The following is a 23,027-nucleotide window of genomic DNA, read 5'->3' on the forward strand; positions in this document are numbered from 1 at the left end:
GCGTTGGTTGGGGGAAATTATTCAATTATGTTCCACCAGTGCAAGCGGATGGTTGTGTTTGTGTGCAAAGTGAGAAAAAGCAAAAAAATGAAGAAAAAAACAAATCAGGATTGTGAGATGGATTTTTGCGGTGTTCGTTTTGTGCTGTATTCGGGATCGTGAATATCAGGAGTGAGTCGCGCTGTAGTTATAAAACAAGATCGATCTTGAAAATTATTCATATTAATCGGTGAGTTATTGTGTGCTTCAAGCCCTTTCTTCATCATCGCTGATTGGATGGCAAGTTGACGATTGAGTTAGTTAGGTTTATCGCGTAACAAAATTATTTTGATTCATCAAGAACGTCGTGTGGTGCGCGAGTCTTTTTTTGTGTTGAAAAGACCTTCCCATAGCTCCGTAGCTCGGAGGGCACGACGTCGGTTGTTTGTGTGTTAAGTCCTCTCCATAGCATCGTAGCTCGAGAGGCAACGAAAATCAATACCTTATCTAGCTTACAGAAAAAATATCGGAAGGCACTTGATGGTTGAGTTCGTCGCGTCCATTCCGTAACAAATTTATGAACTAAATGATTATATAATTAAAAATCAGACTACGCTATCATTGCAGCATTGCGTTTAACACCTCATTTTATAAATAAATATTATTTGGTTTTATCTTTCCACAGCCGGCTGTCTAAGATTAAACCATTTCATTAAAAATTTAACAACAGTTAAACGGGAAATGTCTCATCCGCAGCATCCGATTGCTTGCCTTGAGAATAAAATATAATACCTTTCAACAAACACTATGATTTTGGGTCGCATCATCATCTTCTATGATGAATCCTGACCAAGCACCCTATCCTACTAACAAGTTTTCAGGTTCCTGGCGCTCGTGGGGTGTAAGCACAGAGTAAATCAGCTGCCCTAGTAGCAACCTGCGCTAACTAACATTCCCGTCCCTTAAAATCGAGGTCTACAAACTGACATGGCGGGCGCCGTTGGTGGCCAATGACTGTTACCTATTCGCAATTGATCTAGCTTTAGCAATCATGGTGTTTTATCTTTTCGGCGCATTCATACATGCTGTTGATAAGCGTAACACTACCAGATCGTCGAAGCCTATGATCAGTAGTGCTGAAAGGATTTTACGGTTCTGTTCAGCAACGGAGGGGCAACCATGGGTGATCTCTCATGCTCATGCATGCTCATGCTTCATCCTTAAAAATCCTCAAAAAATCAGGTGCTAAAACTTATCGTTATAAATTAAAATTCATTAAAAAAAAACTTGTGCAATCGGTTGTAAACTATTTTGAATATATTGAATATCGTTCATTTGTAAAAATTAATAGTTAAATTTCAAAATTATAATTTCAAGCCAAAAAAAATATCATTTCAAACCAAAATTTTATCAAAAACTCGTGAAAGAAAAAAAATAATCATATTTTTTTTTATTTTTTTCATTTAAATTTGATTTATTTTATTTTATTCTGCACACTTGAAAAATATAACGAAATTTCTAAACATTATAATTACAAGCCAAAATTGAATAAAAATCTTGTGGAAATAAAAATTAAATTAAATATTTTTTTTGATTTTTTCATTTTCATTTTTTTTTGCTTCATTTTCATTTTTTTTGCTACTGTTCATGGCTTATGCTACTGTTCATGGCATTTTCAATTCTCAACTTCTTTTTGCAACTTAATGCTTGAATTCAAACAGAAAAAACGTTACTTAATCCACCTTAAGGTGGTTGGTGCCTTCCTCGCATTCATGTTGTATTTTAGGTGGTATTTACAAATTAATTTTATTTTTTTATTATTTTTTTTCATTTGGTTTTTTAAATTATTGATTTTACTTGAACAGCAATTTTCAATTCTATTTTTTACCAACTCTTCAAAATAAAGGTGAAAAGTCTCATGAGTTATATATTTCAGTAAAAAGTTCGTGTAAATCTTTGTCGAGACAAAATGATGCAGCAACATAATTAATACAGATTTTTTCCAGAAGAGACGCAGACACTGCTTAAGCGATGTGGCAACCGGGCGATACGCATGCAAGGGGGTGTGGCTGCCAATCCCCCGCGTGGTCAAAAAGTCAAAAAAGCAAAAAGACCCGGCCTTTGAGGTTATGCAAAAATCACCCTTTTTTGTAGCTACAAAAAATCTTTTTCTTGGCATAACTTTGAAAGTACTTTACTAAACAGAATAAAATTTAATAGGGTCTTAGGGGACCCCAAAACGAACAGAATAAGGCGGATCCGGCCAAAATCGGTACAGCCAGTTCTGAGATAATCGTGTGGAAAAAAATCATGTCTACACACATCCCCACAGACATTTGTTCAGAATTTGATTCTGAGTCGATAGGTATACGTGAAGGTATATCTAGGAGTCGTATTTAAGAAGTTCATTTTTCGAGTGATTTTATAGCCTTGCCTCAGTGAGGTGAGGAAGGCAAAACAGCTCGAAAAACACACCGCTACTGCTCGAAATCCGACCACCCGTTTTGCGCTTTTCCTTGTGTTCGTGTGCACCGCGCGGTCGCAGCATGCTGCGTGCGCGTAAAGCTTATGCTGGCTATGCTGCCTTGTCCCGTTGTATTGGTGCGATCCGGTCCAATGTTTTCATTCATGTACGGATCCGAGTCGGCGCTCGGTTGTCGTCACAGCCTGCTAGTCAGTCAGTCAGTGTGCCTGTAGCAATCGCACGTTTAGCACGTTGTCGGACGACACCCCGCGCGCTCGTCTACCACAACCGCGGGATTCGATCGCCGCAACGAAGAATTCGCGCGATTATCATAGTGTGCTGCTGAAGTTGTGAATGGGATCGCGAAGCGATGTGAGGCAAGTGAAGCGATTCCCGAAGAAGAACCTGTTGCGTTTTTTTCGGGGGAGATAAGAGTGGGAGTAAAAGAGTAAATGAGGCGAAAAGCGGCTGGAAAGCAAAAGCTGAAAATTGATTTTTACTGTTTTGTGCCCGTTTCGAGTTTCGGGATCGCACGACGTTCTTTTCGTGGGGAGTGAGCAGGACGGCAGGAAGATAACAACACCCCGTGGATTGTGGTGATAGCCGGCTGGAAGCTGTTGTGTCCGTTGTTCCTCACGGTTGATTGATCATTTGTCGATCGACGTGCGCGCGCGAATGCAGTGTGCTGTGATTTATTCTGCTACGCTCAGTTTCAGCCTACTCTTGGAGTTTCATTCAGCGCTGACTTGATCGGTGGATGATTTATCTCCGCCGTGAACACAGAGTGTGTGTGTAGTGTTTACAGTGTTTTGTGGCTGGTGCTGTGTGTCAAGAACGTACACTGGATTCTAGTTCTTCGCAGCGGAACAAACCCTTATGCTGGATATTGAGGCTACCGCACCTTTACAAGTTAGTTGACACAGTGTGGCCTATGAATGTGAGTGATTGAGTAATTGAGTAAGAGAAGCAAGAGCGATCGCGAGCTAGACACATAACCGCACATACCTAACGCTGATGCTTCGGATTAACAAATCATCTGTCATCTTTCATCTGCGTGGCTTCCACACGGGGATAACAACCAAGCTCATTAATCCGATCAAGCAAACCCATTCATAACCCCGCGTTCGAGTGATTGAACGCACATGTGTGGTCCGATAGCTCAAACTGATTGGATCACTTGAGAGGGCGAGAGCAGCCCAGGGATCTCAACGAACCGATACGGTAGTCACGTGCTACCCATCAACGAGAAACTCATCCATTAGAAAACATCCCTCATCGTCATCGCGCGTCATAACCTACCACATCATCTGCTGCTGGTTAACCTTCCAACGCAACCACCGAAAAAACACGAAACGAAAACCGAAACTCCCGACAGGGAAGGTTATCCCAGGAGTTATCCCCGAAACTGTGTGACAAGTCAATTGTGACGACGACGACGACGATGAAGTACCTCAGCTCTGGGCACAGGGAATCCTACACCCTGGTCGTCCGCAAGAGGTACATGAAACGAATGCTGTATGTACATATTTTTCTGTGTTTTTTTGAGTTACTCCTTTCTTTCATATATCTGCACAATCCCTTTAGAGAGATGGGCGCCTTTCACAAGATTCGTGAATTGTGTGGTGCGCTCATCAGTAAATATAGAGTTGAAAACCGCATGAATCGTAGAATCCCAGCAGAACATTCTAAATATTTTAGTAGCCTCTATCGCGCATGTACGCTTATCGCGGAACCAACTGTGTGTTGTGCGCCTTTGAGACGCGCGATAAATGTTCTCGGTGGAAAAGCCGCAAGTATTTCTCCTGAAACAACAAGAGAATCACTCACATTTTTTCCCTTTTATTTCTGACGTTTTTTTTTGTGGTGAAGGGTTTTAATGTATGCCTGATAGTGTGGTTCACGGTTGTATGACTAAGACAAAAGTTTTTATTACTCGTGTAAATATAGAATTTCGTTGCAGTTTATCTTATTAGTCATTTTCTTTGGAAAACATAAACTTTTCTTATTCAAAATCTCAATTAAATTATTGTTGAGTGTCCCGATTCCCCTTAACAAAAATGATCGGTTCCCCTTAATTTTTGTTCAAACCTGGAACCCAACAAAATGAAGGCATTCTCAGTTCTCCCTTTACTCTTAATGTTATACATAAATTCATATAGTTGTATATTATTGGGATCGATTTGATCTATTAGCAAATTTTCCGATTCCCCTTAAGGTGACGACTTTCATCTGATATAAATTTCGCCTCGTTTAAAATATTTTCACAAAATTCCTTCTACAAGTTGTTTAGAATAGTAGCCTCTTGTGTTGATACTTGTTGGTAACGATTGTCCTCTTCCTTGAACAGTTATAAAATCATCATTATTCAATAATTGCTTCACAAAATTAAATAAATTTTGAGACACATTTGATTTAGATCAAAAATTCTTTCAGTGTCTTCAAGAAGGATATAACCGGCATAAACTAATTCATTTTGTTATCAATAATTGTCTGCTTCACCTTAATCTTATTCCAAAAATTACTTTGTATCCTCAAGTAATCGATTCCCAACGCTTTTCAAAGTTCTACAAAGTTGTTATCCATATCAAAACCTTTACTATTCCCGATAATGAAATCATTTGGTTGCACCCGTGAACCACCCTAACATCAACTGGTTGAGGATTATTTCTTATTTTTGTTACCTTTCAACGCTTGTGTTTTTCTTAGTGGAAGAATGACTTGCAATCTCATTTGGACTTTCTACGATTGTACAGTTGAGATAAAAAGTGAATCTTGAATCTCTTATTTCCAGCTTTTGTGGTTTTACCAAGTTTCGTAAGGATCGCTTCTTAGCCAACTAGATTGACGTGACGTGATAGAACATTTTCATTTTCTTAAAAACTCGCGTGTCGTATTACATATCAAAGTCCGCGTTTTCCTCGAAAGCCGGTGCACAGCATAATTACTCGAGTAATTACAACATAATTTTAATTGCTTTCCCCCTTCGGGGGCCGCGACGCATCGGTCACGGCGGTTGAGGTTCGCGCCGTGGGTGGTGATGGTTGTTCTCGCCCCGAATGGGTTGATAAATTGCATCTACTCGTAGAAAGGAGCATGATAAGAGTAAAGAAAAAGGACGACAAACGAGCGGACTTCCCATGGTCGTCGCCTGAAATTTAATATAATTCTCAGCGTGAGATCGAAACTGCAACTGACTGCAACAAAGTTGAACCCAACCATCTCCGGCGATGATGATGATGATCGGGAGGAGGGCGAAAAATTATTGGAAATTGCTCCCGCAGCTAGAACCGGGCCAAACTAGGCAAATAAAAACGTCATTATTTGCCTGACGATATCCTGTCTGGCGTTGTGTGTTTTTTTCCTCTGTTTTGTCATACAAGACTTCCCGATCAAACAATTTTCACTCTTGATTGCGTGTAAAATGTCCTGGAGCGATAAAAATCTATTCACACACACAAGGAGACCGATCCCGGCAGGACACCTCGCGCCGTTTGTTTGTCGTCCAAATAGGCAATATCATCCTGGCAGTTGCTGCTCTCCCTGGAGCTACATCGGAAATGGAAACATTAATTTGTTTGTCCGCGCGGTACCTGCGGACTTCCGGGGACGACTCTAGGACTCGATCTAGGACGAACGTGTGACACAAAAGGGGGAGAGAGATTACAAGCAATTAGTCATTTACTTTACTTCCCGAAACGCGCTGAGAGCGCGCGATATGGAAATTATGGTTCCCGGGGGACCTTCCTGCTCCTAGGAGTCGTAGTAGGCGGCGCACTGGAGCGTGATAGGAAAAGGAAGTGTTGCGCGCCCGGTAGATTTATGAAGTGTTGATTGCGGAATAATTAATGATCCGTTCAGAACATGTGCACTTTGTATGTTTGTTTCTTCAGAGTTGTTCCAAACGAACTAAATCTGGCTCTTTTTGTACCACTTTTAAGCAAAGCAGGCGCTGAATCTCACGCCCTGACACAATTTCAATCGGCAGAAGTAAATTTCCTGTTGTCGACAAATTGAATCTTGTACACGCCAGACCATTTTCCATCCCAGTGAACCAGAGACACAGCGAGGGAGAGAACACCAATGACATTCAAAAACGTACTTTACGGCCACGCCACGCCGTCGTAACGTTTTTCGTTGTTCCGTCGCGCACCAGGTTAGATTGAACAAGAATCGCGCTCCGGCCATTCGTGCTCGCCATAGATAAAGCTCTAATAAATGTCCCATCAACCACACTCCGGCTGCTGCCGGTGTGTGTTGCTGGAACGCAAAAGAGCTCCATCAAGTGTCAGTGTAAAACAGGCCATTATTGCACACGTTGGGATCGGGTGGGCGACAAATTCTCGCGAATAACGACGCCCTCTTACGTTGCCTCCAAGGTAGCAGCCAGCGTGTAATAAGGTACAGTTTATTGCATCAAACACACCTTGTCCCAGTGAGATCCCGCAAACGAGGAAGCGCAACGACACCTATTATAGATTCATATTAAAACAAGTGCATTCATTACCGCGTTGTCGTCCAACGAATTTTCTGTGACCTTCGCCGAAGATGATCGCGCAGTAGGCCTGGATGAGCCAACAATAATTGAAGTCGGGCACGAGACATCGTAGCAAGCGCGCACGCGCTGACACCTGTTTCTTCGGTTGCCAAGGAACCCACCGAACCGTATCGAGGACAACCCATAATCGTAGTGTGCTCTGCCTGCAGTTTAGTACTCATCATGCGATCATATCGGCGGTTGTTGCGACGTGGCTTGCTACGATCGATTCGATCGTACGTGTGAGCAAACCGTTACGATCAAAACTTTTGTGTACCAGAAATTTGTTCTCTGCCGTTGCAAACACACAAATTTGACTAATAAAGCAACATATTGCACAAAACGGTTGAACACAACTTTACAAGTGGTCAAATTTTCCCACAACTGCGCGAGCACGCTCGCGTGGATTTTGACTATTTCTCAACCAATTAGCGCGCCAATCAGAGATTGCCCCTTTCCCACGTGGTTTGTTTACCTTTCTTCGACACACTCCCGTGTTGGCGAACAAATTTGCTCATTTCACCACCTAATTAGCATCGATGCAGCTGATTGGAGGAGGTCTGAGCGCTAACAAATCGCTGCACATAATCTGCGCGCGCGCTTTATCAATCTCAACGAGGCTCAAAACAACTTCTTGGTTGTTTTTTTCTGAGTCCCTCTCAAAGTGCAGCATTCAAGCATCGTAGCAGGCCGCGATCGTGGTTTGAAATGCGACACGCGTGCAACGTTGCAGAACTACACACACTGCGCGCCTACTATGACCCGATCGTGCCCAGAATGATAACGAAAGTGCGCGCGCCCGCGATAGCGTGAAGAGTGCGCGAGAAAGACAGGGCCTGCGTTGATTTATGGATTTGGTGGGTACGGTTTTTGGGGGCGAAAAGTGGATTAATGTTTTTTGAAGAAACGAATATGGGCAACATACGCTGCGCGTGGGTTTTAGGGGGCCTCCAAATTAGGCAATAACGGTCACTGCTTTGCGGGGTGAGAAGAGGCTTGTTTTTGCTGAATGCTGAAAGTATGTTTTTGTTTCTTTTTTTAAACGAGATGAAAAGGGTTATTTCGGAGTGCGCTGAAAGCGAGTTGAGATGTAATCTAATAAAGAACCCGGCCTTTGAAAGGGAAGGCGGAAGAACATGGGCCCGTACAAAAGCGACAGACGAATGTGCTTTGATGTTAATCTTAGGCAAATAAATAAAGTTGTATCATTTCCAAAGAAGAACGATGCTGCCGCTGCAGTACAGTGCACTCCACAATTGTTTTCTCCCAAAGGTGAGAAGAAAACTCCCATAAATCTTGGCTTTTTCTTGTGATGTTTTTTTCCCGTGCACTCGGATTCACGTTTTTAACCTCAAAACTAGTTTATCTTGTCACCAACCTTAGAACTTCAAAGAAAGTTTCAAAGGGGAAAGAAGGAAATCCAGATCGGAAACGATTGATAACGCCACGCTGCTCCAGTGACATTTATTACCCAAACTGACCGGATTTTCTTGATTTTCCGTTGCGCCGTCAAAAAAGTATCATTTTACCTTTCCTCCTTTTTCTGAAACAATATGGGAGAACTCGACTCGTCACAAGAACCACAACGCCGGTTCGAAGTCGCAGTAGGCACATGTAATTACCTACAGCCGAGTTTCAAACCGACCGCAGTAGGCTTGACCACCACCAAGTAGAGCACATCACCGCACGCATGCATGCATATATCACGCCGGGCATCCAGGCAAGCGTTGACCGTAATTTAAGAACCGTCAGTGACTGCTTTGATGCGTAAAGGGTCCGGAAGACGACCGTCACGAGAATCACGTAAACCAATACGCATTGTTTTTTCCCTGGTTTTGGAAACAGGGGACCGGGGGTTATAATTAGAGCACCACAACATGGCTTTGTTCTGGCCCCGGAATCTCCTTGACTCGACTTTTGTTAACATTAATTTCAAGGGTCGCCGGTTCTTGTGCGTTGCTTTCCAAGGGTCCCGTAGCCTGTCTTCACCTTGCACTGTGCGGGGCCAACTCGGAGGGCATTTGAGAACTGAAAAAAGTCCGATTGTGTAATAAATAAACGCTAAAGTGTTGTTTTATTCTTGTATCGGAGCCTGCTAGCCGAGGAGGTAATTTACAACCTTTGGTTTGTCAGTTTGCTCGCATGCTTGGATCCGGCGCTCACGCTTGGCTAGGCCTCCTGTGATTCTATCTCACTCATTTGTCTGTTTGAGGCACTAAAATCAAACTGCGTGAAGAGTCGTCTTCTTTCCGCGTGTGCACTTAACACACAAAATATGGCCCCGGAAAGTGCATATTTCTCTGGCCATTCCAATGAATCTTGCGTGTCTAAAACTGTGTCGAGAGTGCGAGTGAGGTGAGAGAAAAGTGTTTTCACCTACCGACTTGAGCTCGATTTGCATCGAACGATTGGTTTACGATCTGTGCTATTTTTCGAGGTGGGCTTTCCTCATCGCATCATTATTAATATTGATTTTTTTTTTCGTCTACAAATCGGAACATTTTTTACGACTCCCCACCGAAAAGCCACCTATCGCGTCGACGTCGTAGGTGTCAACAGCTCGTATTTGTTCGCGGTTTTACGACCGTTCGGCCGTTTTGTACCACATTCCGAGCGGGCGGTGTTAATCGAAAAAGCGACCTTTCCTAACTCGAGTTTTGACCATTTCGTATCGGTGGGGATCTTTTAATTAGCCAAAGCTGCTCCTTTTTTCGGGAATCGTGATAAAATATTGATGCGTTCTTAAAATCACATCAAACCCGCCTGCTTTGTTTATGAATTTCAAATCCAACGCCTACTACGTGCGACGGGAAGTTTTTGTTTTGCGCCGAGAAACCGTTACTCTCGAAGTCGTCGCATTTCGTAATCGATCACGACGATTAATCAATGCTAATTAAGCACCACAAGTACTTATTAGTGCATGAGTGTAATTAACACCCCGCCAGCAATAGTGTTTCTGAGGAAATGGCCCACCCGACAATACCCGCAGAAGGTTGAACTCGGCATGACCGGAAGTTTTGCGACTCCATAGTTGGAGCCCATTCAAAGCAGGCTGGGGAACAATAACCAAACCTCCAACTTGGGCTGGTAGGGTAGTTGGCCAATAGTTGTCCAAATATGTTAATTTTCTTGCGAGAGGTCATGGTTTATTAATTATTGATGCCGAACAGAAGCAAACTTCTCACAGGGTCGATCACAAGGTATGACACTTCCTCTCCCAAGATTCGGACCCTTTCTACGGGTGGTCCTGTTCCCACACTCTCGAAAAGCACTTTTCCCTGGCAATAAAAAAGCAAACCAAACAACATCATCAAAAATACATTTTCCTAAACACATTCCCAAAACAAAAAAGGACCGTTCTCAAACTAGCAAATAACACCAGTTTAAAAAAAAAAACCTTCAAGGAATCGGAATCCCATTAAAGGACTCCTCCGAAGAGGGAGGAAGCTGAAATCGATCATTATTTTGCCATCACTCTGCCGACTCGCAGTGGGAGTCCGGATGTTCGGTACGAAACCGCATCGCCCAGCTTGGAACCCCTTTTTGGGGTGTGTTTACGGGAAGCTTCCTACTTTTTTGCCGCGACACCACGAAAGCCAAGAAAGGTTGGAATGTTTCAAGTGTGACGTTCTTTCCGGCACTTTTTCGGATGTTCTGCAGCAGCAAATGGTGTCAGCGAAGCTAATGAGTTGCTCAATCGCATTAGGGGGTGCGAAAAAAATTGGGTGACTTTTGACTGCTTTCTTGTGGTGGGAACTTTGACTGACTTTCTTTGGGTTGAGAAAGAGAAAAAATGACGAAAGACATTTTTCTCTAGTTTTTGTTCTGCTTGTGCCAAATTGTATTGATGGTCTTGATGGTGAGAACGGAAACGGTTCAATTTATTCCAGCAAGTGGAGGCCAATTTGTAACCGATCCTAAATACCTTGAAAATTGCCTCCGAGTCGAGTCGAGAACTGAAAACCTGCTGTGTCCAATCGTAAAACGGCCTCGATTAAAACAAATAGAAAACCAACCCACAAGTCCATACTAGCAGCGTAGAAGATTCCTTCCTCGATTCGTTAGACGGAGGTGGGTAACGAAATTAGTTTTGGGACCGTATTTGGACCCTCGTGCCATGGCCTCTCGGCATCTCGCGTGGAAGGCAAAAAAAACTTTAAATCACGCAGAATTGCGCAATGCTCCGGCGGTGTGAAGTCCAAACGTGTATGCGCGGCCATTCGCACCCCACCGATAATTTATAATTCCGAAAATTGCACAACAAACACACAATACTGTCCATCACAAAAGCGCGCGCGATGGTGGTTCCCATGCTGTGAGGTGGGGTCTTTCATAAATTGCGTCACTCCTTGCATGATTATGATAACGGCAAATTTGTTCCAAAAAGCGATCAAATATCAATTTGCAACGAGCATCTCAAACAAGGAGCGAAAATATCATCAAAGAACGAATAACTCTCGAAAGCAGCTGTGCATTTGCCATCGCATTTTCCGCATTTGTCTCGCGACCAAAAATATCATCAAAGTAGGCTCAGAAAGACGCACTCTCGATTTCAAGCCTTTCAACCAAAGTGCAACTTTTTAGCGTGTGATCCCGGTAGGCCTCTCGACGTGGCAGCGCACACTTGGATCGTGATGCTGGTCCCGAACGAGTGACACTTGACTTTGGCTGAAGGAGCGCTCGCGCGAAAGACATCGTTTATCGATTTTTACCTTTTCGCTTTCGTCGATTAAACAGCGATTGTGTCCTTAATTCCAGCTTAAACTTTTCACTTTTTCCTTCTTTCATTCACTTCAACCACCACCAACTATTCGAGTCGACAACGGCCTCTTATCGTTTCCGAGAGTCTTTTGTCGCGCGAGATTCTTAAACAAAGTTCCCCCTCGCGTTTTAAAAGTTGAAGAAAGTTCCGTTTTTTTTCGGAACCCTCGACATCGTGAGCAAGTAAGACTTTACCGATCTTTATAGACACGTCGACGACGTGGGAAAAATCGCGAAGCGGAGTTGGTTATTTGTTCTGCGTACCGGCTTCCCTAATTTTTTAATGTCGCGACGATGCAAATTAATAAAAAGTTCTTCTTCTTGCTCTTCGGAGAAAGTGTATTCAAATGTCGGAGGGTACCTTCGGCTTGAATGCGGATAAAGAAAGTTGGCACGGAGAAAGGGGCGCCGGGGAAAAATTAGGGGTTGCAATTCTAGTTCTGTTAACTGCCTGCACGGTCTTTTAGCATATTATTCGTGTCCAGGGCGCGGTGAAAGAAGAAGAAAAAACGCACAGTCATTATTGTTATGATGTCTATTAAGCCCTTGATTTATAGATTGCAACCAATTTTCTCAGGAAAGTTAGAATTCCTACGGAGTTGCTTGCTGAGAATTTGTTGAGAAAATGTCCTTGTCTGCGACAAGAAGGTCATGCTTTTGAAAAGTTCCTCAACTTCGGAAGTTGCTGTGCGTTTCCCACCGCAGTAGGCGCACTTGACGCGCGACCACTACTTTTCCGATTAGCAAGCCATGCTTTTTCCATAGCTGCAGAAGCAACCGTACGTTTGCCATCGCAGTTGGCGCACTTGACGCGCGATCGATGCTACTGTGTACGAGCCTACTTTGACTGGTTTCAAAGATTCCAAGACTTTCCCAACATCAAGACCAATTTCAAACGAAAAAATCAACGACAACTTCCTACCGTTTGTCCCGCATGTTTACATTTTTTTGCATACCCCAAATCTCAACACGCATCACGTAAAATTTCCGTCACCGTTTGAAGTCTTCCGCGGCGGTCCCTCCGGTCCCTATACGCAGGTGATAAATGGTGGTCTTCAAGTGTGCATACAATTGTACAAAAGCGCGAAGAAAGAAGGAGAAAGTGGTTCTGAACCTGACTGCGTTCTGCGCTAGGAGGGGGAATGGCACCGGTTTTTTATTCTTTCAAATGGCTTCTTAGAGAGTCCCGGGGGTGACTTGCTCAATAGAGAGAATCGGTTACCTGCCGGAACGATAACGAGGGAATCGGATAGGAAATCCGATTTGGCGAAAAGAAGGGGGAAATCCTTGCCTCAATCTTGATTGTGAAACTGCCAGCTTAAACGGTTTCCTCCTCGACGACGTCGTCGACGTCGACAGTTGAAGAAGTTCTTGGCCATTGTGTAGCATTTTATTGTTATTACCTTATTTTTATGCACTTTTTCTGGTGGCACAACAACTTCGAACTAGGGGAAAGAGGGACGACCATCAATCAAGCACCATTAGCATGCCGATGATGACGGCGAAAAGATGCATTTCTTGCGGTGCCATTGCACTGCGGGTCGTCGTCGTCGTCGCCTGCTTTGCCCAGAAGGAGCAAATATTTAAAAAGGGATAACTTTTATTGATTCCAGTGTTCGAATTCCCTGCGTTGGGATCGGTTATAATTATTTATTTCCCGAGCGGTGCGGTTTGTTTGCGGTTATAAATCTTGCCACTTTCCCAAGGTGGTGTCCCGAAGGCATTCGCGCAAAAACCGGCACTTCTTTTGGGGAAATTGTTTGTAAACTTTACTGCCGCAGCCCCGGCCAGGTTTGTTCATTTAAATTTTATGACCCCGGGGTTTGTTTACATTCTTCGGTGGCAAATTTCACGACCCAGCGCGCTATTTGTTTATTGCAAATTTATTTAAATTTCGACCCATTACATTGTGTATTTTTCGGGGTTCCAGGGAAGTTTTTGTGGATCACTGAACTGTGGCAACCCGCCCAACGCCTGCTTGGATGTTTAGACAAACAATGCTATAATTGGGCGGGCGCGCGCACGCTGGACCGTTTGTTTTGCGAGATTTGCCTGCGGGAAAATTGAACCAGATCCACGATTTCGATTGATTTCTCAACGGTTTGAACTCTCCCGGAATTGGGAACACACATGCCGGCTCACATTTGGGTGCGGGTGCAGAAACAAAAGTCGGTCGGTCAGGATAATTAGCTTGAATGAATCGTGCTATTTTTCGGGGGGTTTTGGGAACGTGTGTGGTCTACATTTCAAACGATCAAAACTGGATTTAATGAGTCGTTTGAGTATGGATTTCATGCGTCGAAATTATATCGATTTGCTGAAGTTTCACCGTAACCTCTTAAAACCATAACATTTTTTTTAAAGAAAGACAGCCACGATAGTTTGCTATGCCTTTGCCACCGCAGTTGGCGCACTTTGCACGCGATGGACGCTGTCCAGATTGCATTCTGGTGAGTCTTTCGCGCTGTACAGCTACGGTAGTTCGCAATGTGGTTGCCATCGCAGTTGGCGCATTTGACGTGCGGCTGGCGCTATTGAGTTTTTATTTTTTTTTTCACAAAATGCATGAGAAAAAAAAGTTCTTTAGTGTCAATTTTCAACATTAACCATCTGTCAGAGTATTTACGAATCTGGGCTCATTACACCACTAAAAAAACGTTCATATTTAATTACGCTCCAGAAAAAAAAAACTCATCATAACATTTAATTATGACATCACCCGTTCCACATCACTTCCAACCTCCAACAGCTTTCAAATGAATTTTCAATTGACAATCCCAGAGACCAGATAATCTCGGATTTTGATTTAAATTTGTACGGTTGCATTGCGCTCGCGGGAACGGTTTATTTGAACAACCGACCTTTGCTGCACTTCGGGTGACAATTTGAATATTTGCTTTTTTTTTCTTCGCGAGATTTAATCTTGATTTTTTCTCAACTCTCTGTTGTGGCGTTGATTTTCAATTAGTTCAAATAACACCAGTTTCGGGAAAGGGGCGCGCGCTCGCGCGATGGTGTTTAGATTAGATTGAAGAATTATAAAGTTCAGTTATTTCGGATTTGCTAGTCTATCCGGTCGTGGGTTCGTTCTGAAGAGATTTATCGGTTTGACGTGTGTGCGTTTGTTTGAACGGGTTTTACGGCTATCCCGTGTTTGGGATGTCGGAACAAAAAGTCAAGAGGGGCCCGATAGTCACAACAAAACACGCACATGATTGTGGGCCAAGTTCAAGAGGAGCTGCGATGCCAACGACTCGCTCTCTTAAATTACTAATTTATTCCGGTTGTTCGTTTGTTGCTGTTTTTACTTTTTAATTTCCACCCATCACTGGGAGTGAATTTGCATACGAAATGAATAAAATATAAACGGAAGAGGCCATTACCGACCCCTCTTTCTCTCTCGAATAGGAAGGTGTACATCTGTTTTGATTTGGTTTGGAAAGAACTCGCCAAAGTGATAGGTTAATAAATGGCGCGGGACGCACAGAAATGGAAATTATTTATGCGACGTCCCTTTCGATTTCCAAAACGATGCGGGTCGGTCACTCTTTCCCTCTTCCAAAGTGGTACTTGAAATCACTGCTGCACTAGTACCTATAGCACTGACTGACCTACTTGTTATGCAAGTACGGCATGAATAATGGACGAGCAGGAAGATGGGCACTCGGCTAACTGCAGATGATCATATCCAGTGTGCCTACAACAAACGCAAATAAACAGAACAGAATAGAGCGGACTCGGACCACTTCAAGCGGCCTCACAGCAGGAGTGAGGACCCGTAAAAAAGGGTTAAATTTTCCGTGTGATGAATGGAAATTCATTAGGCTCCGGTTTCGACGCTCTTTTGTCCGTTGCTCACTTTTTTTGCTGTTGATGCAACTCTTCGGAGTGGCATCCTCCACTCCCTTTTGGACCCGGGCGAGAAAGGTGATTGTAATTATGAAAATTATGATGCTGCACCCAACAACAAACACCGCACTGCAACAGTGACGTCGTCCTGGACATCATCCGGAGCAGACAAACAACAAAACGAGAACACCGGATTACAAACAGCTTATACCACTTCACAGAGTTCTAATGCAGCGCTCTCACGTTGGTGATGGCGAAAAATATTATTATGCATGAGAGGACCTCTGGTCTTCCGGTCACATCGATTCAGCAAGGGGATGCTGCGACACCTCATCTCATCATGCGCATCCCCGAAAAAAAAGATAAACACTTCAAAACGCTCATAATCCCACTCTCGTCCAAATCTCGCATTATTAGAGGGCGCGCGCAATAAGCATGTTTATATACATACATACACCTATTTGCGCGGCCTAATCCGCTGATCCGACTGGAAAGGGAGATAATCTCCACTTCTTTCTTCAACAAAACCGAATCGCCAGTCGGCGCGGTACTTCTAAATTTCAAGGTCTTTTCGACCACAACCAGACGAGAGGGGAATGTTTGTTGATCGATTCCTTTCACTATCCATCGGCAAGTCCATGTCTTGGCCGCCGTATTATGGATTTGTGATATCGATCTTCCCCCTCCTTATTTGGAGGTATTTAGCTCCACACCATTTGTACGCTGTTGGGAGCGCGCGCGAAGGGTAATTTTCGGTGTGAGTTTTCTGTTTTTGGGAATGTTGAGGACCAAAATATGGTAAGCGTTGTGAATTTCTTGTTTGGCGCGAGCAACACGTGGAAGCTGCTGTTGTTGTTGGGGGGCTTGGCCAGGCGCCAATTTTTGGCGTTTTTTGTTGCGCGGTTGGTTGATCGATAGATTCCTTCAAAGGTCAGCGAGTTTTTTTTTGTTGTGTATTGATAAATTGGAGTATGAAATCATGTATAGATACAGTGAAGGTCGTGACAAATGGAAAACAATTATCTTAATCGATTTGTACAAGATTTGTTTGAATTTAACTGGAAATTTAAGAACGTTTGTAAAAAAACACAGCCCAACATGTTTGAAGTTGATGTCAGTAAACACTTCAGTTTTGTCAAGGTATGTTAGATTTGAGCTCCCTGATCACGCTCCATCGGTGGTTGCTTGTATGCTTATATGCCATTTAAACCCGAAATTTTCAATGTTATTTATTGGCAGAAAATTCAGTAAAATTAAATTCTTTCGATTGGAGTGTCTTCAGGGAGCCCAAATCTATCATACCTTGACGAAACTGAAGCGTTTAGAACTGGGAAAATCTTAATCGTGATTGATTCATTAAATAAAGTTTTTGTTGCTATGATTAAGAACTGTCAACGAATGAAACTTTAGTCAACGGATTTAATTTTAATCAGTTATAGTTCTTCCCAAAGCTCCACCTACAAAGCCTTAATAAACACAACAGCTTCCTTCGAAGCTTCCTTCAAAGGTCACACACGTGGTGCACCTGAGCAACGCAACCAAACCCAGCACACGTGCCCCTTTTCATCCTGTGTGATCCCGAACAACATCGCCTAATTGAAGTAGTTTCGCAAGTGAAAGTTTGCCTCTACTCATGCAGAGTCGGCCGATGAAGATGTCTTCCGGTGAACAATGCTCGCTCTAGATTTCAGCCTGTGTGATTTATCTCCAATTAGAACGCCTATTCAGGCCTCGTGCTGCAACTGTTGCGAAAATTATTATTATCCTCCACCCGGTAGGGTCCGGCCCTTTCGGGGTTTTGTCTGCCAGTGTGTTTGAATATGCATTCATTATTATTATTATGCATATCCCCCTGCTGAACACATTGCACATTCCGGCTGCACATCCAGCCAGCCCCGACAGGGACAGGCCAGACCTAGATTTAATTTCACGCGCAAAAATCCCACTCCCTCTCGTCCGGTTCGCCGTGGCGAAATGTCTCAATTTGGGAGGACTTTGGTGGTCGCCGGTCCGTCTAACTCGGTCCAAACTGGACCATATACAAACTCAAACAGTACACAGCAAAAAAATGTGTAAATTTGGAAAGTGTAATTTTAGACTGAAAAAGTAAAATTACACCAGAAAAGTGGTAAAATTAAACATTTTCAGAGATAAAATTACAATTTTTTTCTGTACCTATTCCCAGATGTAACAGAACCATTATTTTTTTTACTGTGTATGTTGACCAGGTCTGCTCGCTTTGGCCGCCCCGCTGCGGTTGACGTTAGGGTGGTTGTGACCGCGTCTGTCTGTCCGTTCGTTTAGTCCCCGCTATATTGCGAATGCGGTGAGTGTGCAGTTATTGCGGTTGGTCTTGTTTCATATTTCAATTAATGTCTTGCTTTTGTGTATGCGCCTCGTGCGCTGTTTCCGTTCCTCCCCCGAAAAACATATTGCGCTTTCCGACGACGCAGCGCAGATTTCGAAATCCATACCCTTGTTGTTGTGCCTGACAGGAGGTTGGAATCGAAACGTCGTCGTCGTCGTCGCGAATGTTTAAAAGCTCGCCTTTGTGTCTTGTTCGATCCGGGCGTATTGTTTGGCGTGTGTGTGTGTATCGTGTAGCGCGCTCATATCGTTATTTCCCTGGCAGACAGTCAGACAGACACTTTATGCTCGTTCCAATCCGTGTCGCGCAAGACAACACCAGAAGCTTCGACGCACAGATTTTAACGAGCTATCGAGAAAGGATCGATTGGCGGGGAGGTGGAGTAGGCCGCGTGACCCGAACCATGCCGGGAGGCTGCTGCAGAAAGCGCCGTTTGGGATTAGTTTATGGGTGCCATCTAGTAGTCAGCGATCAACGAGCGACGATAAGCCGCGGGGGACGCGCGCCGATATCGCGCCAGCATCACGTGCCATCTAGTAGTCGCGCGTGGTTTCGACTGCGGGACGATCAATTTCGCGCCAACGGCTTCGAATTTCCCAGAATGACATCTAGTAGCCGTGGCAGGCTCGGTTCGCGCGCAGCGCGATTAAATGCACATGGTCTTGGAAATTTTGTTTGTCTTCCAGGGAAATTAAAAGAAATGTGCATTTCCTTCTTCGATTAGTTCTCAAGAATTTATCGACTCATGTGGAATTTCTCACCGTAAATGGGTCATCGGCGCGGCACGCCGCGCAGGGAATTCACACGAAAGATCATCACGACGCAATCCCTGACTCACTCCTCAGCTGCGCTGGCCAGAATTGATCACCGAATTATGCGAGCGCGCTAGAGCTAGAGAGGTTCCGATAAAACGATTACACATGTCTCACATGTTGCTCCCTCCACCACTTTTGCATAATTTTCGTTTCCAGGTTGTTTATTAGGCACGAGCGTATCTCCCTTTGGCGGATCAAATCTCTAGGTTGATTGATCTCAGGAAAATTCGTCGCGGTGAAAATTTTCACTGCACAACGTCGGGGTCGCGCGATATGAATATTTGATTGATACTTGGTTCGAACACATTGGGAAAATCGGCCCAACCAACCATTCAACGCACGTAATAGATCGAATGTCAGTCCCATTTCCCCCGAATGGAAAGAGGGAGATGCCGCCGCGCGGTATCAAATATCCTATAATTTGAATTTAGAACCCATTATTGGTAATTACAAGGGCTTTAGTTGTACCTCATAATTTAGACGCGCGCGGGTTAGATCTCGGGGGGTTGATTTCCATACGGCGCAAGCTCAAGGTAATAACGTGCGGTTGGTCGCGGCTAATTGGTACTCAAACCGCAACACTCTGCTTAAGGTGACAGCCTGGTCTCCGCGGCCGCAACCGCAGTAGCAATGATCAACGGAATTTCTATAATCGGCTTATTAATTACGAGCGATAATTCGATCCCACGACGAAGTCGTTGCAGCGGTCAAAGGTGAAGCTCTTTTCGGTTAATTGTCTCAAGGTTTCTGCCTCGCAGCCAGGTGGCCAATCAACTGCCATTCCATCTCTCTCTGACGCTAACTAATATAGTTGGTAGCAGGTAGCCGCTCGAAGAAAAGTTAATTAATGTGTTTTATTTGGCTGTTTTTTCCTTCTTCTCTCCTTCAACTCTTGTTAGGAGGCTTGGAGTAACTAGCCGCAGAGACATGTGATCGGACTGAGATCTCGTTTGGGGGGTCAAATTTTGCAAGCTGTGAAACGAGGTCAGCCGAAAAGTTTACGGTAGCACACACCTTCTCCTCCCTCGTCGTCGTCGACGGCGACGTGTGTGCACCACCCTATTTGGAGCAGCAATTTCGTGGACCGTTAATAATAGGCTCACCCGCACGAGGTCTCGAATTAGCTGCTGCTGCTCGTTGACGCAGAAGTGTGCCAAAGAGCACTCTCATTACGATGGGTTCGTTCTTATGCCCTCGAGGAGAAGCGGAAGGTAATTCAGAACAAATTTGCTTGATGAATGGTTGAATTACCAATCCCACTTTTCTCGGCGCGTTTTGTTTATATCGCCCTCCTTGTTTTGTGGGCTCTTTTTTCGGCGTTGAGAGTTTCGATCTTTCTAATAAATGGTAATAAATGGATTGATTTATTCGCCCTATAATTTTTTTTCTCTCTCCTTCGGTGCGCCTTATTTTTGCACCGATTGGCTGCATCTCGGCACTCGAGTTATTGATTAAGAGTGGTAGCCGTGTATGATGGTCGCGTGGTGTTCGTCGGGGAGATCGGTTGAAGAATCGACGCGCGAAAATCCGCGAGAAAGTGATAGAAGATTCTGGAATTCATTGAAAAAGTGTCGCGTGGTGGCCTTGGGAGTTTGGCCCTCAGTCGCGTGGTGTTCGTCGGGGGGATCGGTTGAAAAATCGACGCGCGAGAATCCGCGAGAAAGTGATAGAAGATTCTGGAATTCATTGAAAAAGTGTCGCGTGGTGGCCTTGGGAGTTTGGCCCTCAGTCGCGTGGTGTTCGTCGGGGGGATCGGTTAAAGAACCGACGCGCGAGAATCCGCGAGAAAGTGATAGAAGATTCTGGAATTCATTGAAAAAGTGTCGCGTGGTGGCCTTGGGAGTTTGGCCCTCAGTCGTGTGGTGTTCGTGGGGGGGATCGGTTAAAAAACCGACGCGCGAGAATCCGCGAGAAAGTGATAGAAGATTCTGGAATTCATTGAAAAAGTGTCGCGTGGTGGCCTTGGGAGTTTGGCCCTCAGTCGCGTGGTGTTCGTCGGGGGGATCGGTTGAAGAATCGACGCGCGAGAATCCGCGAGAAAGTGATAGAAGATTCTGGAATTCATTGAAAAAGTGTCGCGTGGTGGCCTTGGGAGTTTGGCCCTCAGTCGCGTGGTGTTCGTCGGGGAGATCGGTTGAAGAATCGACGCGCGAAAATCCGCGAGAAAGTGATAGAAGATTCTGGAATTCATTGAAAAAGTGTCGCGTGGTGGCCTTGGGAGTTTGGCCCTCAGTCGCGTGGTGTTCGTCGGGGGGATCGGTTGAAGAATCGACGCGCGAGAATCCGCGAGAAAGTGATAGAAGATTCTGGAATTCATTGAAAAAGTGTCGCGTGGTGGCCTTGGGAGTTTGGCCCTCAGTCGCGTGGTGTTCGTCGGGGGGATCGGTTGAAGAATCGACGCGCGAGAATCCGCGAGAAAGTGATAGAAGATTCTGGAATTCATTGAAAAAGTGTCGCGTGGTGGCCTTGGGAGTTTGGCCCTCAGTCGCGTGGTGTTCGTCGGGGAGATCGGTTGAAGAATCGACGCGCGAGAATCCGCGAGAAAGTGATAGAAGATTCTGGAATTCATTGAAAAAGTGTCGCGTGGTGGCCTTGGGAGTTTGGCCCTCAGTCGCGTGGTGTTCGTCGGGGGGATCGGTTGAAGAATCGACGCGCGAGAATCCGCGAGAAAGTGATAGAAGATTCTGGAATTCATTGAAAAAGTGTCGCGTGGTGGCCTTGGGAGTTTGGCCCTCAGTCGCGTGGTGTTCGTCGGGGGGATCGGTTGAAGAATCGACGCGCGAGAATCCGCGAGAAAGTGATAGAAGATTCTGGAATTCATTGAAAAAGTGTCGCGTGGTGGCCTTGGGAGTTTGGCCCTCAGTCGCGTGGTGTTCGTCGGGGAGATCGGTTGAAGAATCGACGCGCGAGAATCCGCGAGAAAGTGATAGAAGATTCTGGAATTCATTGAAAAAGTGTCGCGTGGTGGCCTTGGGAGTTTGGCCCTCAGTCGTGTGGTGTTCGTGGGGGGGATCGGTTAAAAAACCGACGCGCGAGAATCCGCGAGAAAGTGATAGAAGATTCTGGAATTCATTGAAAAAGTGTCGCGTGGTGGCCTTGGGAGTTTGGCCCTCAGTCGCGTGGTGTTCGTCGGGGAGATCGGTTGAAGAATCGACGCGCGAGAATCCGCGAGAAAGTGATAGAAGATTCTGGAATTCATTGAAAAAGTGTCGCGTGGTGGCCTTGGGAGTTTGGCCCTCAGTCGCGTGGTGTTCGTCGGGGAGATCGGTTGAAGAATCGACGCGCGAGAATCCGCGAGAAAGTGATAGAAGATTCTGGAATTCATTGAAAAAGTGTCGCGTGGTGGCCTTGGGAGTTTGGCCCTCAGTCGCGTGGTGTTCGTCGGGGGGATCGGTTGAAGAATCGACGCGCGAGAATCCGCGAGAAAGTGATAGAAGATTCTTGAATTTATTGATAGAAGGCTTCGCGTCGTCGTGTATATATTTTCTTTCTGTTGTTGAGCCGGTTGTTCGCGGTCCGGACTGGGTAAATTCGTGGGGAAGTTTGTTGCAAAGAAGTCATGCGCGAAGAATTTCATTAAATCGATTGAAACAGTTCGGTGTATCAGCACTATTTGAGGTTTACATGATAACGAATAATACGTTGCTAAAAATTTAATTTTGTTTTGAAAGCCCATCCCTTAGCATCGTGGCTCGGATGGCACGACGACGGATCTATTTTAAATTGTACGTTACCGAATAATGCGTTAATTCAAATTTCATTTCGTGTTGAAAGCCCATCCCAAAGCATCGTTGCTCGGATGGCACGCCGGCGGTAAAAAGTAAAAAAATACGCGAATGATAAGTCCTTCTCATAGCGTCGTAGCTCAGAAGGCAACGATTATGGTTCACAGTTCACATTCTGGTCATATCATCTACCAAGATGAATCCTGACCTTCCCTTTCCTTCCCCTACTAACACAATTCCCCCACTTCCCGTGATGCTTGAAGGAGATGCTGTGGATTCAACGGTCTCATGCGGTGTCAACAGGTATAGAGCGACAAACTCTGTGTCTGATGAGTCTGCAACTTCAACTATCGGACTAACATTCCTACCTTTGTTGAACTGCATCTCCTTGGGGGGGCGCCGGTATTGACTTAAAGCAGAGATCTTCAGGGGTTATACAGTGAGGATGATTAGCTCCCACTACTCATCTGTTGGTTCATTGTGTAACTTCAGCTGATCTGTCAATAACGGAGTAGCAGCTCATTGGCAGTCA

General features: G+C 44.8%; 1 protein-coding gene across 6 annotated transcripts in view; it reads left to right on the top strand.

Annotated features, from left to right (window-relative positions):
• Positions 1–2,662: 2,662 nt before the first annotated feature.
• The window catches only part of LOC120419061 (rap1 GTPase-activating protein 1), an 85,088-nt gene continuing 64,723 nt past the window's right edge, over positions 2,663–23,027 (top strand). For 2 of the 6 annotated variants that reach the window (XM_039581634.2, XM_039581635.2), the window contains exon 1: positions 3,463–3,958. In XM_039581634.2, coding sequence (XP_039437568.1) covers positions 3,885–3,958 — 74 coding nt within the window. In that variant the 5' untranslated portion in view covers positions 3,463–3,884. Of the gene's footprint in view, positions 3,381–3,462; positions 3,959–23,027 lie in introns of those variants that run through there. The other 4 variants (XM_039581638.2, XM_039581639.2, XM_039581636.2 and 1 more) reach the window with 4 other exon arrangements.

Source organism: Culex pipiens, chromosome 2 (assembly GCF_016801865.2).
Source record: "Culex pipiens pallens isolate TS chromosome 2, TS_CPP_V2, whole genome shotgun sequence".
In the NCBI taxonomy this organism is placed as follows: Eukaryota; Metazoa; Arthropoda; class Insecta; order Diptera; family Culicidae; genus Culex; species Culex pipiens.